Source organism: Alligator sinensis, unplaced genomic scaffold (genome assembly GCF_000455745.1).
Source record: "Alligator sinensis unplaced genomic scaffold, ASM45574v1 scaffold196_3, whole genome shotgun sequence".
NCBI classification, from domain to species: domain Eukaryota; kingdom Metazoa; phylum Chordata; order Crocodylia; family Alligatoridae; genus Alligator; species Alligator sinensis.
Genome location: NW_005842264.1, coordinates 1136530 through 1153993, shown reverse-complemented (window position 1 = coordinate 1153993; position 17464 = coordinate 1136530). Strand labels below are relative to the sequence as shown.

Below are 17464 nucleotides of genomic sequence, written 5' to 3'. Positions count from 1 at the left end.
CCAGTGCGTGTGGGAGAGAGATATCTGACACTTGTGGTGTGTGTGTGTGTGTGTGTGTGTGTGTGTGTGTGTGTACACCAGCCCCAAGGTTTATGATTTAACTTCATTACAGTGTTTCAATCCATCTAATAAACCAGAATTTTAAGGATCTCGAGTTGGACATTTCTAGTCAACACTACCATCCTGTCACAGTCTGCCCATGGTCTGCTTAGATGCTTATGTAATATTTAAGTTTCTTTGGATCACACACAATTCAAGTGTGAAAACTCTACTTTCATAAACAACCTCTGCCATAGCAATTTGTCCAATCAACTAACGAAAACAGACAACAGTATGATAATTCTGTCATAACTTGTTCAGTTAACATTAATGTGGCAGAATTCAAATCTCTCTGCTAATACAAAAGGTAATTTGAGCATGATCAGTACATCACAAATCTTAATGGTAACATGAACTCATTTGAATCTAGTCTATGTACTGCAATCTAATACCTAAAGGTTAGCACCTCATATAAAAGATATCTGTGCAACATCTACATAGGACTTTCACCATTTGGATAAAGAACTGCAACCTGTCTCCTGTGTTCCACAGAAGGTTTTCAAGGCTTCAGCAATGTCACCTGCGTTAGTAAATATATTTCTGTAGTATCTAGGCACGGCGGTAGGCCATGTCATGAGGAATAAGTGCACGTACCAGCTATTGATCCAGCCAGGAGCAAATTTCCAGGGCCAATCCTCCCATCTTCATTTGTAAGTGCAGACTTCAAGTGAGCGTAACAGGGGAAGTAAATAGCTGAGAAGGGGATGTCACGCAGAAAACATGCCTTAGCACCCTGTGTTAAAAAATATGAGGGAGATCTGATTAACATTCAATAGTGGAGATTAGAGAATTGAACAACATCCTGATTTTTCCTCCCCACAACAAAGTACCTAAAAGAAAAAGCAATTTTTTTTCAAAATTGCATGAAATAGTATTGTCCATTTCATCCCATCCAGAAGTTTGTGTATTATTTGCTGGCTCAATAAATGTTATTACTGTATCTACCTCATCTATTCTTTATTCCCTGTGTTCTTAATATTGTAGTTATTTGCCAGGAACAGAGGAAAATGCCACTGATTTGGGTAAACTCTTATAACTTCCTCTGAAGAACCATTTAGAATGAATGTGGCTAGTAGATTTGGAAAGAGGGAAAAACTTCCTAGGATTCAGAGAGAAAAGTAGCATTCAGGGGGTAAGATACTCCACATGGTTATCTAGAACTCCTATCCCTCTTGCCCTGAAGTTATTTCTCCGGATTTACTATAGAACTTTTCAGTTCCACTCTTCTTATCCTGCCACCAGGCACCAAGCTGCTCTTTTAGCTTGCTGGAATTATCTAGATCCTTAAACTGAATCTGAGTTCTCAGTTTGGAATGTACTGAGTCCACTATGGCATCATCTCTTACCCGGCAGTTTCACAGTGGGACAGATGCTTGAAAAGAAACTCCTGCCTTGCACCAGGCAAGGCAAAAAGAAAAGAGTGGGGGGAGAGAGAAATCAAGAACAGAGGTCTCACAAAAGTCACCCTGCTGTCCAACAGGGGCAACGTGAATAATCAACTCTAAAGATACGCCTGAACACAGTTTATGAACTATCCTACAGTGAAATACTAAAGAAAACATTCCTTGTAAAAACCAAATACTCCTACCAGAAAGATATACAAAACATCAGAATAACTGAAAGGTGAGAGGAAATATAGGCAGTGGTCCAGCAATTACTGTGGCAAAAAAATTCAGTCCCTGATTTATTCACTGATTAATCAATATTACTTAAAAAGTTGTGTCTAATTTATTTGAATTTCTCTGGCTTATAGTTCTTGTGAAGAAAGTTATAACAATGTTGATAAGTTCTTTAAGTACCTGCTTTTTATATGGTGCAATCATGTGGTAACACTACTGTTAGTGATGTGTTGAACAGACACTAGTTGCCCTGTGGAGTGAGCACTTAAGTTTTTAAAGCTACTTGCAACCCTTCTGTACGTGATCTTTAATGTACACAAGTGGCAAAAGTTGTACAGTACTCATATACATTCATACCAAAAAAGCCTGTTTCATATTTCCCTAATCTTCACATATATATTTCTCTCTTTTAAACAGAGTTCTATGTGAAGAGATTTTACCATGACCAAATGCTTGCCTTAGTCACATTTACTTTACAGGCAACCTTCATAACCTTCTGTTATAAAATTTACTAGCAAAATTTACATAGTAGGAACGTCTTTTTTAATATACTTTTCCCAAGATAAATTACTGACCTGTTTTTCCCTTGAGCTTCCTACTCTTACTTTCTTTGCAGTGCTATCATTAAAACACCTTTCACATTTTCCTCTGGCCTATCCTTTATACTCTGAAATATTTCCACTTACTTAAAATAACTTGTAATATATTAATTTCCATAGCTATAATGGACTCTCAGCCCAATCTGAACTCCTAACATTTTTCTACTTGCTAAAGCACACTTTTTTCAAGACAGAAACCGCATTTTTTCAATACCCCTCTCTCTCCCCCAGTAATAAGTATTCAGGTAGAGAGACAGAAAAAGCCTGTCAACTAAGATGGCTTAAGTGTAAATAAAGTTGGATCAAAAGTTGGATCCACTTTAATAATAACCTGTTTTGGCTCAGTTCCAATATCACAACAGTCTAAAGTTTCTCTCATCGTTCTGTTTAAAGTCTGGGAAAGCATGTTTAAAAGCAGGCTTCATTTAACTTTAAGTTAATCATCCGCAACCAGCCTAGGCCAATTAGGAAGGCTTAGGGAGATTGGCCACAGTATCTTGAAACGCAAAAGAAACATTTATTTTACTTCTCACACCTTTTTGATGTGGACAGCGTGTTGAATGCCAAAGGGAGTTTTAATCAATCCCCAGCAAGTTGTTAGGATCATCCACCTGAGTTTATTCTGGCAGCCAGGGCACAGACTTGCCAGGCATGAAATCGTTGGGAGATGCTTCACACCGCCAGCATGAGCCTCCCTGATGTAACTGCCAGTTGGCTCCCATCTTCAATCTCTTTAACAACATTAAAGCTCTTAATCTTGGAGAGAATCTTCTTGAATAAACCAATAGAGAGAAAGAATCCTTGGTTGTCCAATGATTCTGAGAAACAAACCCAAAGTCAGAGCTGGGGCAGGTTCTTTAGCATGCTAATTCCTGCTTATTCCAGCTCTACCTGCAAATAAGGCTCTAAACAAACTACTGCTACTACAAGGGGAGGGTAATTACACTGACAAAGGCACCTCTGTGTCGGGTTGGGCACAAGGAGCCGGCAGGTCTGGGAGACGCAGGCTTAACCTAGTCTCCTGCAGTGAATGCATATTGTCTAGTGGAAGGGGGAAAAATGCCAGACTGGGGGGACCTAGCAGTATTCAAGACAACAGTGGTGCACCTTGTCTGAGAGGGTTATTTAATGCTTCTGGCACCTGTACTTACAGCCACCCCCTCTTTTTCTCCCTTACAGGTTTAGAATTTATTTGGCATGTATAATTGTTATTTTGATCCTATAGCTACAAACAATAGGCAGCATGTCATTTCTTGATCAGTACGCATTCTTCTTGGTTTTTGCTAGTGACTTAACCCTTCGGATTCAGAACTGCAACACCAGCCTGTAGCGAGGCTTTGGTCCAGAGACAGCTACAACCAGTGTTAGAGCAGTAGGCATTATTTTCCCCAGGGCCCATGCTCATCTCTATTTGACAACTGCATTGTGCTAAAAGTTGCAGTACATTTCTGCTCATGTGCATTTAAACCAATAAATGGGAGTAGAGGCCTCTAGTTACTAAAGATGGAGGAGTGCGTGGGGGGAGAAGGGGAGGAGAAATGCTGAAACACAAATGCTTTGCTAAGGGAAAAAAAGTTACCAGTGTTCTTTATTAGGATGAGCACTGTTTGATTATTTTTAATACAACTGTTTCAACTACATGTGCACATATGAAAACCAGCAGGACAGAGGCTGACTGTACTCCAACCTGTCCTAAACGTTTAGCGAAAGTTCGTGATTCATGTGTTTATTCTACTGTTATAAGCACGCTATTTCAGGAAGCAAAATACTTCTCCTTTCAGAGCTATCAAGTGAAAGCTTGGCATACAACCTGTCAACTGAGTTCAGACTTCCTGTCTCAATTCTCTGATCTATAAAGTGGCAAAAACCAAAACAAAACAAAAAACCCCATCACGTTAAACAGCCTAATATTTGGAAGCTTTTCAGACAAAGTTTTGGTTCCAGAAGTGCAAGCCTTTTCCATCAGTCTAAGGAGAATGAATTAAGTCCATATTAAATACCTTCCAGTCTTTAATTGTGATTTAATATGGTGCCACAGTAATTTATTCTGTCACTAAAGAATCTTTTAATGTAATATTATTTATCTTTTTAGGTAATTATATGCCATTACTTTGCATGGCACTTTTGCTTCAGAACACAGAATAGCATGCCTCAGTGCATTACACAGGAAGATTCTTTGCAAAAGAAATTATATTTTGTGCTACATGGTGTTGAATATATGTAGAAATTATGTGATATTTTATATAGTCAATAAAGTGAACATACTATACACGCCATAGATTTCAATAAGCCTTTATGAATACCACTGTGAAATGTAACACCAAAAGATAGCAGACAGTAAAGTTATGCTTGTTGAGACTTGTAATATGACCTCAAGTGCTCTGTCTATTGTGACCTGCATAAATGAAACCTGTTAAAGACACTAATGTAGCAACAAGTACCTTTCTCTTCCTTTTGCCAATGCAAACAATATTTTGTGTCAGAACAAGTGCTTACTTTTCTTGTCTGGGACACAGTTTTGGCTATATCCTTAACACTAATTGGCATCTGCAGAACATCCAACTATAGTAGCTGCAGAATAATTTACCAGAAGCAGACTGCTGCCTTGATACTTTTTCCTGTGACAATTACTGCCAGAAAAGACAATCGGAAGAAATAAGTTCTCTCAATATAGGCAGTACAACGTTGGCCTCCCCAAAGGAGCAGCTAGGATGTCCTAAATCACAGACATTCTAAACTTAACATGCAGATATTGGGGCAGGGGGAATGACAGATGAATATTTGCCTCAGAGTCAAATAAGTGCAGGGCTCAACCTGGCAGCTGACCAACACTACACTTGTACATTGAGGCTCCTTATTCTTAAAACAAGCTTTGTTTTAAGCTATCAAATAAAAGAAAATTGAGATTTCCTATGATACTGCTCTTCCTTGGAGATATAGAGTGCTCTTCCAACAAAGATTTGATTTTAACTCCTCTGATATTTATTAGCTAATAGGGAAGTGGATAGACAGTAAAAGAAACAAACTCCTCCTTGTCCATAAGATTCTTTGATGTACTTGTAGATACATTTTTAAGCACAGGCACACATTTGGGAGAAGTGGATGACAGATGTCAGTTATCTGATCAAGACCAGTAAGCAGTCAAGAAGTATGCAGAAGGAAAGTACTCATCGTGTGAAACACTGAGCTAGATAGTGTCAGAAACTTGCAATACAAGTCACCAGTAGTCTGGATGCAGTATGGGGTTTATGTAGTATTTCCTTTGTTGGTTTGCAGATATGAAAAAACTATTTATTCATCTCTACCTAAAAGTCTGCTTTGTCAATGCTTTAAAGGAATGTCCACAACATCTATAACCTGCATTGGATCTTTCTGACCTAAAGCATAGAAAAAAAGTTTCAGAACTGGAAATTAATAAAAGTACTTAGCCAAAGAATAGGGGATTTTGTCAAGTTACATATGAATTTGCATGGTGAAGATAGGATCAGTATGCATGCTTCTCTGGTTCCTCAGGCTGAAGTTACAGATAACAAAAAGACATTCCTCTACAGGAGAAGGAATACTTTAACGTGCATTGTTTGCTACTGAGGATGCCCAGCAAATCTTCTTAAGGTCTGGTAACTGTGTTGCTCTTTTGTTCCCAAAATATATGTGGAGTTGACTACTATGCATTTGCACTAACGTGGTATATCAGGCAAAATAAGTAAATAAATAAAACCTCTTTTTGAGCCAAACCATGAAGGCCTTGCTCAATCACTTAAGGAAACTTTTTCCTGCCTAAAAGAACTAAGCCAATCAGGTGCCAGGGTTGGAATGATGTTGCTATCATGATGGTCCAGGAAACATGAAAGCAGCAAGGATGTTTTTGGTGGCATCTTTTACTGGATCAATTCTATAGTTGGGAGAGAAGTTAGACAAGTTTTCAGGCACAAGGTGTCTTTCTTCAGGTCTTAAAATATGCAGGACTGGGATGGTGGGACTAGACAGATTTCTGACAGAAAAAAGAAGATTCTTATTTGCAAGTCTTTTTTAGATTTCTCCTTACAATCCAATACTACAGTACTAATCCAGGAAACAGCACAAAAGCAGTACAAGAGAAACTGAAAAGCCAGCATGAAGCAGACTGGTGGATCCTTCTGCAGTAAGGCATTTGTCATCTTCCAATATAGCCGAGCCACGCTGAAGTAAATTGCAACGCTTTAGATCTATCACTCCACTTATAAATGACCTCATTTACTGGTCACTGTTTTACCTGTTCTAATTCACCATAGTTGAAAAATCCCTTAAGCTATTCATGCTCCTCCCACTCTAAAGAAATATGGAAATATAACAGTTTCAACTTAATAGTACAACTGTTGTGGTTTGATTCCATGCCATTCAAATTACATAACATCACACCATTTATCTCATCTGAATTAAGACGATTTTTTTCGCACTGCCTGCAGTAACAGAGGCATCAGTAGATCATTATTGTTGAGGACTTTCATAGGCCAACTTCTCTGTCAAGTGATGCACTGGAAGTAGGAGAGGATCCATTCCTCCCACTCCAAAGGATGAACTAGAAGGAAACCCTGGGAGTGCAAACTCAGGAAAAAACCTGTCTCTCTCTGCAGGAAAAGTCCATAAAAGGACATACAAACTTACCTCCTTTAGCCTTCCCTAGAGCATCATTTTGCTGTAACTTCCCCAGAAACACCACCAACAATGCTAGTTACAAGTGAGTTCAGTGCAGATTACTGAGATGGTAACTGGTATCTCATGAGGCTAGGTATTGTATAAACAATGCAGTTTGGAATGGATAACTTCCCCTCCTCACTCACAAAGCAACTGTAGGCCTTCTACAAGGTCAAGCAGAAAGAAGAGCAATGTTATAATGCTGAGAACAGAGCTCTGAAATAACAAGGTTTTTTTGGTTCAATGGCTGAATTAAAAACATTGGGAAAAGAGTTCAGCCTAAATCAAACTGAAACTTTTTTTTTTTTTTTAACATGACAATTTTCATTTTGGGTTAGTTCAAAATGATCTGTCTGAGGAACCTAGTATCTTCGTTACTGAATCCTTTTTAAAGCCCATTTCTTTTACTAATTTTTAAAATAAAATATGCCACTTTGAACCTACAGTTCAGTAAGTTTCATTTAGAAAATGTCACTTTTCAAAACACCATATTTGAAAATTTAAAATGAAATGTTTTGATATTTTCAAAATCCTTCCCCATCTCCTCCCCCCCAACCAAAGGAATTCAGAGCTCTTGGGACAGAGTTTTTATCGCAGAAACACTTTTGCTAGCACATAGCGAGTTCAAAATATGAATGAACAATCTTTTTTCTTCGTTGATCTAAGGAGTAAGAGAAAGAAAGACTGAAAAACACTTAAATATTTTATTAGGAGGCACTGCAGAGTCCATATGCACACATTTTTTAAATTAGAACATGATCATCTAATTAGAATATGTAATATTCATCTAGATGATCAACTGGCGAATTTGTTTCATAAAAAAAATTACTAATAGGACTGGATATTTCAAGGACATTGGTGTCTTGAAATCTAGTCAATAGTTAATAAATTCTGTCTGGAGTGCCAGATATTTTGGGACACTGACTGACTAGTTGGCTGGCAATTAATTCTACGTGAGTTACCGATTTCATTCAGGTTTCACCTGAGCTTTTCAGTTAAAGAAACAGGGAAATCAGAGCATGACCCGTAAATCTTCTAGGGTCAGAGATGTTGTACAAGATTGGTGGTAAAGTCCATGGAAGCTTTATTGCTTTCATGTAAACTGTATGTTCAGTGGATGTTTACTTTTACTGCCAGAATTGGCAAATTTTCACAAGCTCCAAGTTCAAGCAGATCTACAAAGGGACTGGGCTGAAGATCCAGTGTGGATCTTCAATTTAATCTGTTGGGATTATACAAGCATATATGTTTGGAATCAAAGCAAATTTTAAAAATAGCATTACATCTCAACAAAAAACAAAAATTGTATTAACAGGAAACAATTATGCCCAAAGCTGCCAAACTATAAAATGAAAAAGAGCAAGGACCAGTAGCAAACAACATTATTTGAAATAAAAGAATACAAGCCAACTGCATTCAACAGTAAGCAGTGGCTGCTCAAGACTTTAGTTGACTTAAGTGGACTTTACTAATAATCAGGCATTCTTTCTAATTAGAAATGTATTGTATTGAAGTGAGAGTAAGCAGACTTTGCTGTCTATCCTCCAAGCCTGCATAGCCTCAGGTATGTGGAATGTTTACTATCACTACCACATTTACACTTGTAAATGTCTGCCCTGAGCAACAGCATGTCATTTACTGGGAGTTCATACAGTAGGATCAGCTTCAGTAAAACAGTCAAAAAATTAGCAAGACAATTTGGAAAGAAAAACAACTCCTCATTAAGTCCTATTCAGACCTAGGTACTACTACCCAGGTCAAAATATACATACATCTCCTCATTCATGCCGATTTCCTTATTGTGATGTTAACAGAACAGTTTAAAGGACTGTACAAAGAAAACTGGAAAAGTAATGTAACTAGTGATGAACATCACCTTGTGCAAGGAAAACTGGAACAGGGAGAGGGTGGAACATGATTAATAAGAACCCTCTGTACATAATGGATTTCACAGTAAAAGCAATTTGGAGTGCCACATCATGATCTGCTATATAGGTCATTAGCTTCAACCCTTATCCATCTATGCTTATTACTAAGTGGTCCAATCTGGCATCCCATACTTACACAAATTGAGGACAATGAGACTACTCATGTGGGTAATGGTTGCAGTATGAGGCTCTCTGTGCCTACCAACCCCAGATTTTCCCATCCCTAGGGCTTTGGGCCAGCTGGTTCTGCCAATCAGTGCACTGAAGTCAATGAAATGGCATCAGTTTATACCAGAAGATAATCTAATCAGCACGATTTCAATAATTTTCTGTATGCATTAGATGAATACACAGTGTGAGTAGTTTTAGTCAGAAGGCATCAATCTTTCTACAGCTCTGAGAGTAGGTATTCCTATGAAACATTGTGTTAGGGTCACAATATGCTACACCTTCTTTCTTGCCCTTATCCACTGGTAGGGGGAGGAAGGGAAGGGAAAGCATTCGATTGGATCCCTAACAAGCCAAACATTAAAAAAAAAGAAGATACTACAGTATATTCTATCAGTGTTTATTTAAATGAAGAATTAGGAAGTAACTATGCTACACGCCACTCAAGAATTAGAAAAGGCTTTAAAACTTTATTAGAAAAAGTTAAAAATTATGGTTCTTTACATGGCTCTACAGAATTGGAAGACAATATAGTACCTTGTGTATGGTAACTATATAGCTGATGCGTGCAATCTAAGACATGCATTTAGTCATGCAGCCTTCATTAGTCAGGTTAAGGTGTTGAAAAGTTACAACTTTCTAAGCAGGACAGTTAGGAATCTACTAAACAAATGCATCTGATGAACAGAGGCTTCTATAATTTAAAGTCATAGAACATTTTTAATTAAAATCCAATATTTTTTAAAGTTACCTTGTACAGACCAAAGAAGCCTAAGTCTCGCAATACAGTGAGGGCACTAACTCGAGGACCAGTGGTAATTTCTCCAGCTACTTGTAGTCGGATCTTGACAATTTCTAGTGGATTTGTGAAGATTACTTGAGAAGCTCCCGCCTGAAAGCAACAAAGAGAAAAGAAAGATGAGCATATGATCATTTAAAATTATTAGCACTATAGATCTTGCTACATTCAAGATAACTGACTACAAGGAAGGAAGTTGCTTTAAGCCATTAGCAATTATGCATTTTAGTGTTAATTAGTTTAATGCATTACAATCCAAAAGATAAAAGCACCTACACTCCACTTGATGTGCGGAATGAGGAAATGGAGGAAATATGCCAGTGACACTGCAGTGTACTGAATACACACTAGCGCAGCTCCTGCTACAAGGAAACATTCAGCAACATCATTTTACACAATACTGACAAGCCAAGAACATTGTAGAGCAAGTAATAAAATGAAAGGAAGAATTAGCAACTAAGTACAGAAACTGAGATCTGCCTGCCAGTACTTAAAAAGTGAAAACATACTACTGAAGAGTAAGGTCTGGCAAGATCTCCCTCCCACTTATTGGCAGTGGTTCAGAATATGCCTGAGAACATATGAATTTAGAGCAGTGGAACTGTGGATTTCCTTTGTTTTCTGAAAGTAAACTGCAAGTTTGAATATCCTCAAATTCCATTTTGTTTAGCCTTCAGCAACTGAGCTGCATGATACCTGTGCTAATATTTTCTATACAAAAAAGTGATTTAGTAAGAATACAAAAACCCATCAATCAAAAACATGGTTTTAAAATTCAATATGCATTAAAAAGGTTCCTCTTAAGCTACATCATCTGGCTACTTTAATTAGCCAAATTATCCCACAGATTTAAAACAGATCTTAAAACACCAATGGTCATTAAAAATGAGCAAATACTACAAGAGCTCAAAAAGTTCTGTTAAGGTTAAACATATTTATAACTATTGCAGGATGCATCTTTTTCACTTTAATATAAACAAATCTTGCTGAGCATTCATTCCTGCATGAAAGTTTCGCTCTCTCTCTTGATAGGTTACATTGTTCATTCAAACTCCAATCCATCTAGCATTCAGGAGGTATTTGAGCAAGTATTAATTTGTTCAGCTATATAGCAAAACCATTTTGCTCTCATCTTGAACTAGCTTATAATGTTTGTATTAAAAACAAGAAACAAAAGGTAGGGACAACCCACCCACTCCTCCCATTTTAAGTAATGGGCAAAAACAACAATAAACCAAACCATATATAAAAATAAAATTATTATTTACATAGAAAACCAGTACCATACAAGTCATCTGAACAAGTGGCTCTCACCAGTTTTTTTATACTAGGACCCATTTGTAAACACTGATGGCCAGTCTCGACCCAGTACCCCTCACTCCCAACCCGCTGCTCTCTACCCCCAGTGTGTGGGTGCCCCCTGCTCCACATACCCCAGCGGTGTGGGGCTTGGAGGGCCCCAAACAACCCCAAGCAGCCTCCTGCAAGCTTGAATGCTGACAGCCTGAAAGGGAAAAGCCATAGTTTCCTATGTTTTTCTCCTTTAAAGAAGAATCCATATTTAAAGTCTGTTGATCCATTTTTAAAGTTTGTTCCCAACCCTGTCATATTTTTGTGACCCACTTTTGGGCCACAACCCAAGGGCTGAGAAACACTGATCTGTAGCATTTAAAAGCTAGAGGCACCTGTTTCAGGCTTTGGGATATACTTCAAAACGAGTAATGGTATATACACTGACCATCTTCCAACAAAAAGTATGTGCAATAATGCTACTTAAATAATGTACTGAAGGAGCACTAAAGAGCATGAACAACTAGTCCTGCCTACCACTTACACTGAACTTATATTGTGTGGTTACAAATTAAAGTCTTTACATAACTCCCCAAATATCTCAAATGTTTCCTATTTTGACCATAAAAAGCAAACTCTTGTGCAGCTCAACTGGTTTTGACTTTCAAATTGGCATAATTTTAACTTTACTGCATTTACCAAACCAGAGTAATGGTACGTATAAAACTGCTAATCTTGTTGCCATTAGAAATTAGGATAAATTCTTCAGCATGTACTGACTTTAGTTATGCATTTTTATCATGAAACATTGTTCAAACAAAAATACTAGTGATAAAATAACCAAATCTGCCACTATCTAAATAGACTGGAAAAATAGTCTGCAATCAACCAAATGAAATTGAACAAGGACAAGTGCAAGGTCCTGCACTTGGGGTAGAACAATTACACACACAAATGCAAACTGGGGAATGAATGATTAGGTTACAGTACTACAGAGAAGGACCTGGAGGTTACAGTAAACCATAAGCTGAATATGAGCCAAGAGTGTGCTCTTGTTACAAAAAAAGCCGACAAGATACTGGGTTGTATTAGTAAGAGTGTCACTTGCAAATGAAGGGAACTGATTCTTCTCTTCTATTCAGAACTGGTGAGGCCTCACCTCGAGTAGTGTGTCCGGTCGGGGGCCTCACACTTCAAGGAAGTTGTGGACAGGTTTAAAAAAAGTCCAGCACAGAGCAACAAAAATGATTAGGGGCCTGGGCAGTACAACACGAGGAAAGGCTGTAAGAACCAAGGTTATTTAGTCTGGAGAAGAGAAGACTGAGAGAGGATTTGATAACAGTTTTCAAATACCTGAAGGGTGATTACAGCGAGTATGGAAATGGGCTTTTCTCTGTGCCCATAGAGGACAGGACTAGGAACAGTCACGTCAAACAGCAGCAGAGGAAGTTTAGGCTGGAGCTTAAGAGGAACTTTCTGACTATAAGTGGCCTAGCACTGGAACAGGCTACCTAGAGAAGTTGTAGAATCTCCATCCTTGGAAAATTTTGAGAGCAGATTGGACAAACTTGGTTGGGATGGCTTAGTCACAGATGATCCTGCCTTGGATAGTGGGCTGGACCAGATCCCCTCCTAGCCCTACCTTCCTATGACCCTATGATCTTCTCTCCCTAATCTGCTACCAGAAACTATAACTTAAAACTCTTGGAAAAACTTTATTATATAAGCAATTTACATTTCACCATAATGCCAAGCAGCAAAAATACCAAGTGCCTGCACAGACAATTAAGTATTTTTCATGTCAGAAAAGAAAAAAAAAATCCTACACAGGGTGTGTTACAGACATTTGTAGGTTTGCAGTAGCACAGACCAACTCCTCCTTCCTCTCTATACCATATCAGAGTAAACTCCTGTGGAGTAAGTCTCCTTTACAGAAAGTAGTAGAAACAATTATCTAAAACTTCCATATTTTAAGACATTTGCTCCTTTACAAAAGTGGTGTCCACCTCATCCCACTTTCCAGGCCATATCTCACCCAGGACTCCTTGCAGGCCAGATGCAGCAGTAACAGTGGAGCACGTAGGGGAAGCAGCTGTGACAGTGCAGCTGTTGCTCAGCCTCCACATCATGTCCCCAATAGGACCCCATGCCCTGGACTTCAGTGGCAAGACCCACCTCAATTCTCAGCCCTCTACAAGCCTGATGGGCCAAACTATACAGCTGTGCAAGCCATACAGCTGACACTCCTGCTCTAAAATAATTATTTTTAAGAAAGTAAATAATTTGTTACGTTGCAGTATGCCTTAGCTAAAATTCAGACTGTTTCCAATTTCAGACTGCTGTCAGGAGCCTGGCTCTTCAATACGTATAATTGATCTATATTAGCACAAAATAAGGCATATTCTTGATGCACGATTTAATTTTCTTTAATGTCCCGGAAACCAAAATTTAAGATGACAACAATGAAATTAAAGTTATGTTTATATAATTTAACTCCCTGATGTGTACCAAAAATATTGAGCCACCTCTTCCTGCCCCTCCACCTTAAAAAATTATTTAGAAGTTGAGTCTCAATGCCAATATTTTGGAATAAAGCTAGAGATGGATCCACTAGTTCTGAGGAAGAATACTGAAGAAGGCAGAAAACTTTCTGAATACACTCAAATGTATTTTGGAAGAAGCACATCTAGCAGTTAAAACTTAGAATTTCATGCCCAGTTTGACTTCTTATGGTATTTGCAGTGTTAAGTGTTAGTGTTCCTGCATTTCAGTTTCCAATCTTCAAAAATAATCATGCTATCACTTACCTCTCTCACCCAGTGAGTCTTAGGTTGTTAATAGTCAAACAGCACCTTCAGATCTGTGAACAGAGGCCTGATTCAAAGATGAAAATATTACTGTGGACCCAAAAGCCATGTTATGGTGACGTGTTTATCCTAACCATATAAAAGGTTTGAAGAGAGGCAGACCATAACCTTGTATGGTTAAGGGCCTGCAGACCAAGCCCTACGAGGAGTGACTAGAGAACCTGGACCTTTTCAGCCTCCGCAAGAGAAGGTTGAGAGGCGACCTTGTGGCTGCCTATAAGTTCATCACGGGGGCACAGAAGGGAATTGGTGAGGTTTTATTCACCAACACGCCCCCAGGGGTTACAAGAAATAATGGCCACAAACTAGCAGAGAGCAGATTTAGACTGGAAGAACTTCTTCACAGTTAGAGTGGCCAAGGTTTGGAACAGGCTCCCAAGGGAGGTGGTGCTCTCCCCTACCCTGGGGGTCTTCAAGAGGAGGTTGGATATTCATCTAGCTGGGGTCATCGAGACCCAGCCCTCTTTCCTGCCTATGCAGGGGGTCGGACTCAATGATCTATTGAGGTCCCTTCCGACCCTAACATCTATGAATCTATGGTCACATCTCCATGGCAAATTTACTGTGCCTAGAAGTACTGCCTTAAACATGATGCGCTATTCCTAAACCAAAGGCAGCCCAGTCACATCCATGTGGTACTTTATGCACACTAATTAAGCACTGCTAAACAACAGTGACAACAAGTCTATCTCCATGTTACATAGACGAAGCATCACAGCAGGTAGGTCGGCAGCCTGCCTGGACCAACATCTCCTACTTGCCACTGCCAGGCATGGTCACTCTACCATGTTATTTGATAGAAACAGGTTCAGCTGGAGAAACTTCCAACAAAACCTTTTTAAATCTCTGTCCTCATGTAAGGCCAACACTGTTGCCATTTACGTGGGGGGGGGGGGATGAGGGGGTGTACATTGCACCAGAGATGTAATATCCTTATTGTACTGTAAAAATGAACCTCAGGCAGCAAGATGAGCCAGACAGCACCTGAGTACAATGTCCAGAAAGAGGTTCTGCCCACCCTCAGCTTTCCCTCCTGTTCAAATTGTAATATGCAAGGCAGACCTATACAAGGTAGCACTGAGGCAGCTCCAGTGATTCCATAAGCAGATGAGCATGGTGCCTCAACCATAATGTCCTCTAGTCATGTATATTAGTAGCTGTCTGTAGCTTGTCTACATTAGCACATGGAGCTTCTACTGTCAACTGTGCAATATTTTAGAGGAAAAAATGCCTAACGTAGAGAAGGTGTAGATTACTTTCTAATTCATGCATTCTCTGCAGTTTAATATGGCACTCATCACCATAGTATATTAGTGCCTCCCAGATTTTAATGGCTGTTCTCTCACAATGCCTTTGTGGTGTAAGAGCCATTGCCCCAAGTTAGTAAATAAGGACTCTTTAGTGGAGAGATCAAGTTACATGCCCAGAGTCGCAAAATCAGCCCATGGCAGTGCCAATAATAGCATCCATATCCCTAAACCCCAGTCTACCAACTGAAATCATAAAAACATCCTTCCTTTCTCCATACAGCATTTTTAGACTAGCTGAAATGAAGTGAATCACCCATTTCTTCAACCCACTGTACATGCTGGTATTGTCTATTTACACACAGATTAAACCTTGTGCAAAACTGGCTCCTGTCAGTTTACTTGGCAAAAGTAGTTAGGAGCTTAAAAATGTCATTTTTTAAAAAACTTTTCAGTAGAAATTCGAAGCCAGACAGGCTCCAGTAATAATATTTAGTATCTACATGAGTCTTTCAAGAAGGCAGATATTGTCAACAATGTGCTTGCTCTGAAACTATCAAAGAATAAAATGCAATTAAATACAACTCACCTCAAGCTTAAATTGTCTCCCCCCTTCATGGGCACCATATTACATGATCCCTTCTGGGTAAATTTTTACTAACAGTTTAATATATGCCTTCTCTTTACTATATCCTAGCAACCCCTATTTTTTCTGCATTTAGTCTTAAAACTTTCACACTTCTTTAACTCTGAATTTTTTCAGCTTATCTAAACAGCTAGTTAAAACTTCACATTCTTAGTTGAAAAAGCAAGGATACTGCTTTTACACACATAATATCCTTCAAGTAAAAATTCCCTCTAAATTATATACAAGATTGGTCTTTAAAGGGTGTGTCGTAATCGGGTCAGTATAACCCACGATGGGGTCAGTCTAAATGCATTCAATCACTGTACTGAAATCCTTCCTCCTTCCCAAGTCATTTTACATTTTACTCAGAAACCCATTATGATATTACTACAATACATAAATCATCATTTCTGTACTATTTCAGATTATCAGGAAAAAATGTGTAGTCAATAAAATAGCATCATCTTGTGAGGAGTGAGATTGATTTGCAGGCATTCATACCACAAAGGCTATATAGAAAACGCACCACAGGACCTCAGTACAAGCATCTAAACTAAAGACATACACTACAAGTATCTAGCACCTGAACTAAAGACATAACATGTCTAAGTCTCCGTTTACAGTATCATTTGAGCTTACAACTTAAAGTGATTCTTAATACTTTATATACGACCAAACAGTATTTGTACTTTTTATATATATATATATATATATATAAAATATTAAAGCATGTTAAATATTTTATAAATATATGGATGTATATATAACTTTCAGTTTTATGCCAAACAACAAATATATAATATTAAGGCATGTTAAATATTTTATAAGTATACGGGTTAAAGTGGATTATTTAAACAAAGGATTGTTTTAATCTTTAGAGCTTCTCTTAATGCGACTCCACTCTGATCTGGGAAATTATGATATCATTAAACACCTCTCGATGGCAGTATAACCTTGTACAGTAGTATACACGTGCCTATCATATCCTTTTCCCTCTGCTCCCTGAGTGGAAAAGGAGGAAAGGAAACAGTCTATGTATTTTCCAGCAGACAAAGGAAAAATACATTTTGTACTATAGGGAAAAAAATGAATATGCTTTATTTACATATATATCGCCTAACTACATATCAGTGGAAGAAATAAGTAAAATTGTTTTAGACTTTGCTATCTAGTCAAAATCATCTAGTGAGCACTGCATGGTTATAAAGAGGTCTTTACCACCACTACGTTAAAAAGAATAGGCATTTCTTATCTTACTGGAGCAAGGTATCTATATACTTACCAATTCAATGAATCAAAAGCACTTCTAAATATCTTCGCATGTGGAAATTGCTAAAAGGATGACACGTAAATTCTGGAGAATAACTTACTGTATTTACTTGAATCCAAAATTACGTATTTTCGCCTTATCAACATGGAGGGAAAAGCCTTGGTCTTGGATCTGAGTACTGTCACAACCCAGTGATTTTGGTGCCTTGGCACGATGGAATTTTCCCGCCACATGAGAGCCTCTTGCAAAGTAAAAGGTTTTCTGTTGCAGCAGAAA

The 17464-nt window shown here is 38.4% G+C and overlaps 1 protein-coding gene across 5 annotated transcripts in view; it reads right to left on the bottom strand.

Moving 5' to 3' along the window:
- Positions 1–17464, bottom strand: part of SLC25A13 (solute carrier family 25 member 13) — a 143358-nt gene that overhangs the window by 8201 nt on the left and 117693 nt on the right. For all 5 annotated transcript variants that reach the window (XM_025209014.1, XM_025209018.1, XM_025209016.1 and 2 more), the window contains 2 exons: positions 9839–9979; positions 694–832 (listed from right to left, as the gene is read on the bottom strand). In XM_025209014.1, the coding sequence (XP_025064799.1) occupies positions 694–832; positions 9839–9979 (280 nt within the window). The remainder of the gene's footprint in view (positions 1–693; positions 833–9838; positions 9980–17464) is intronic.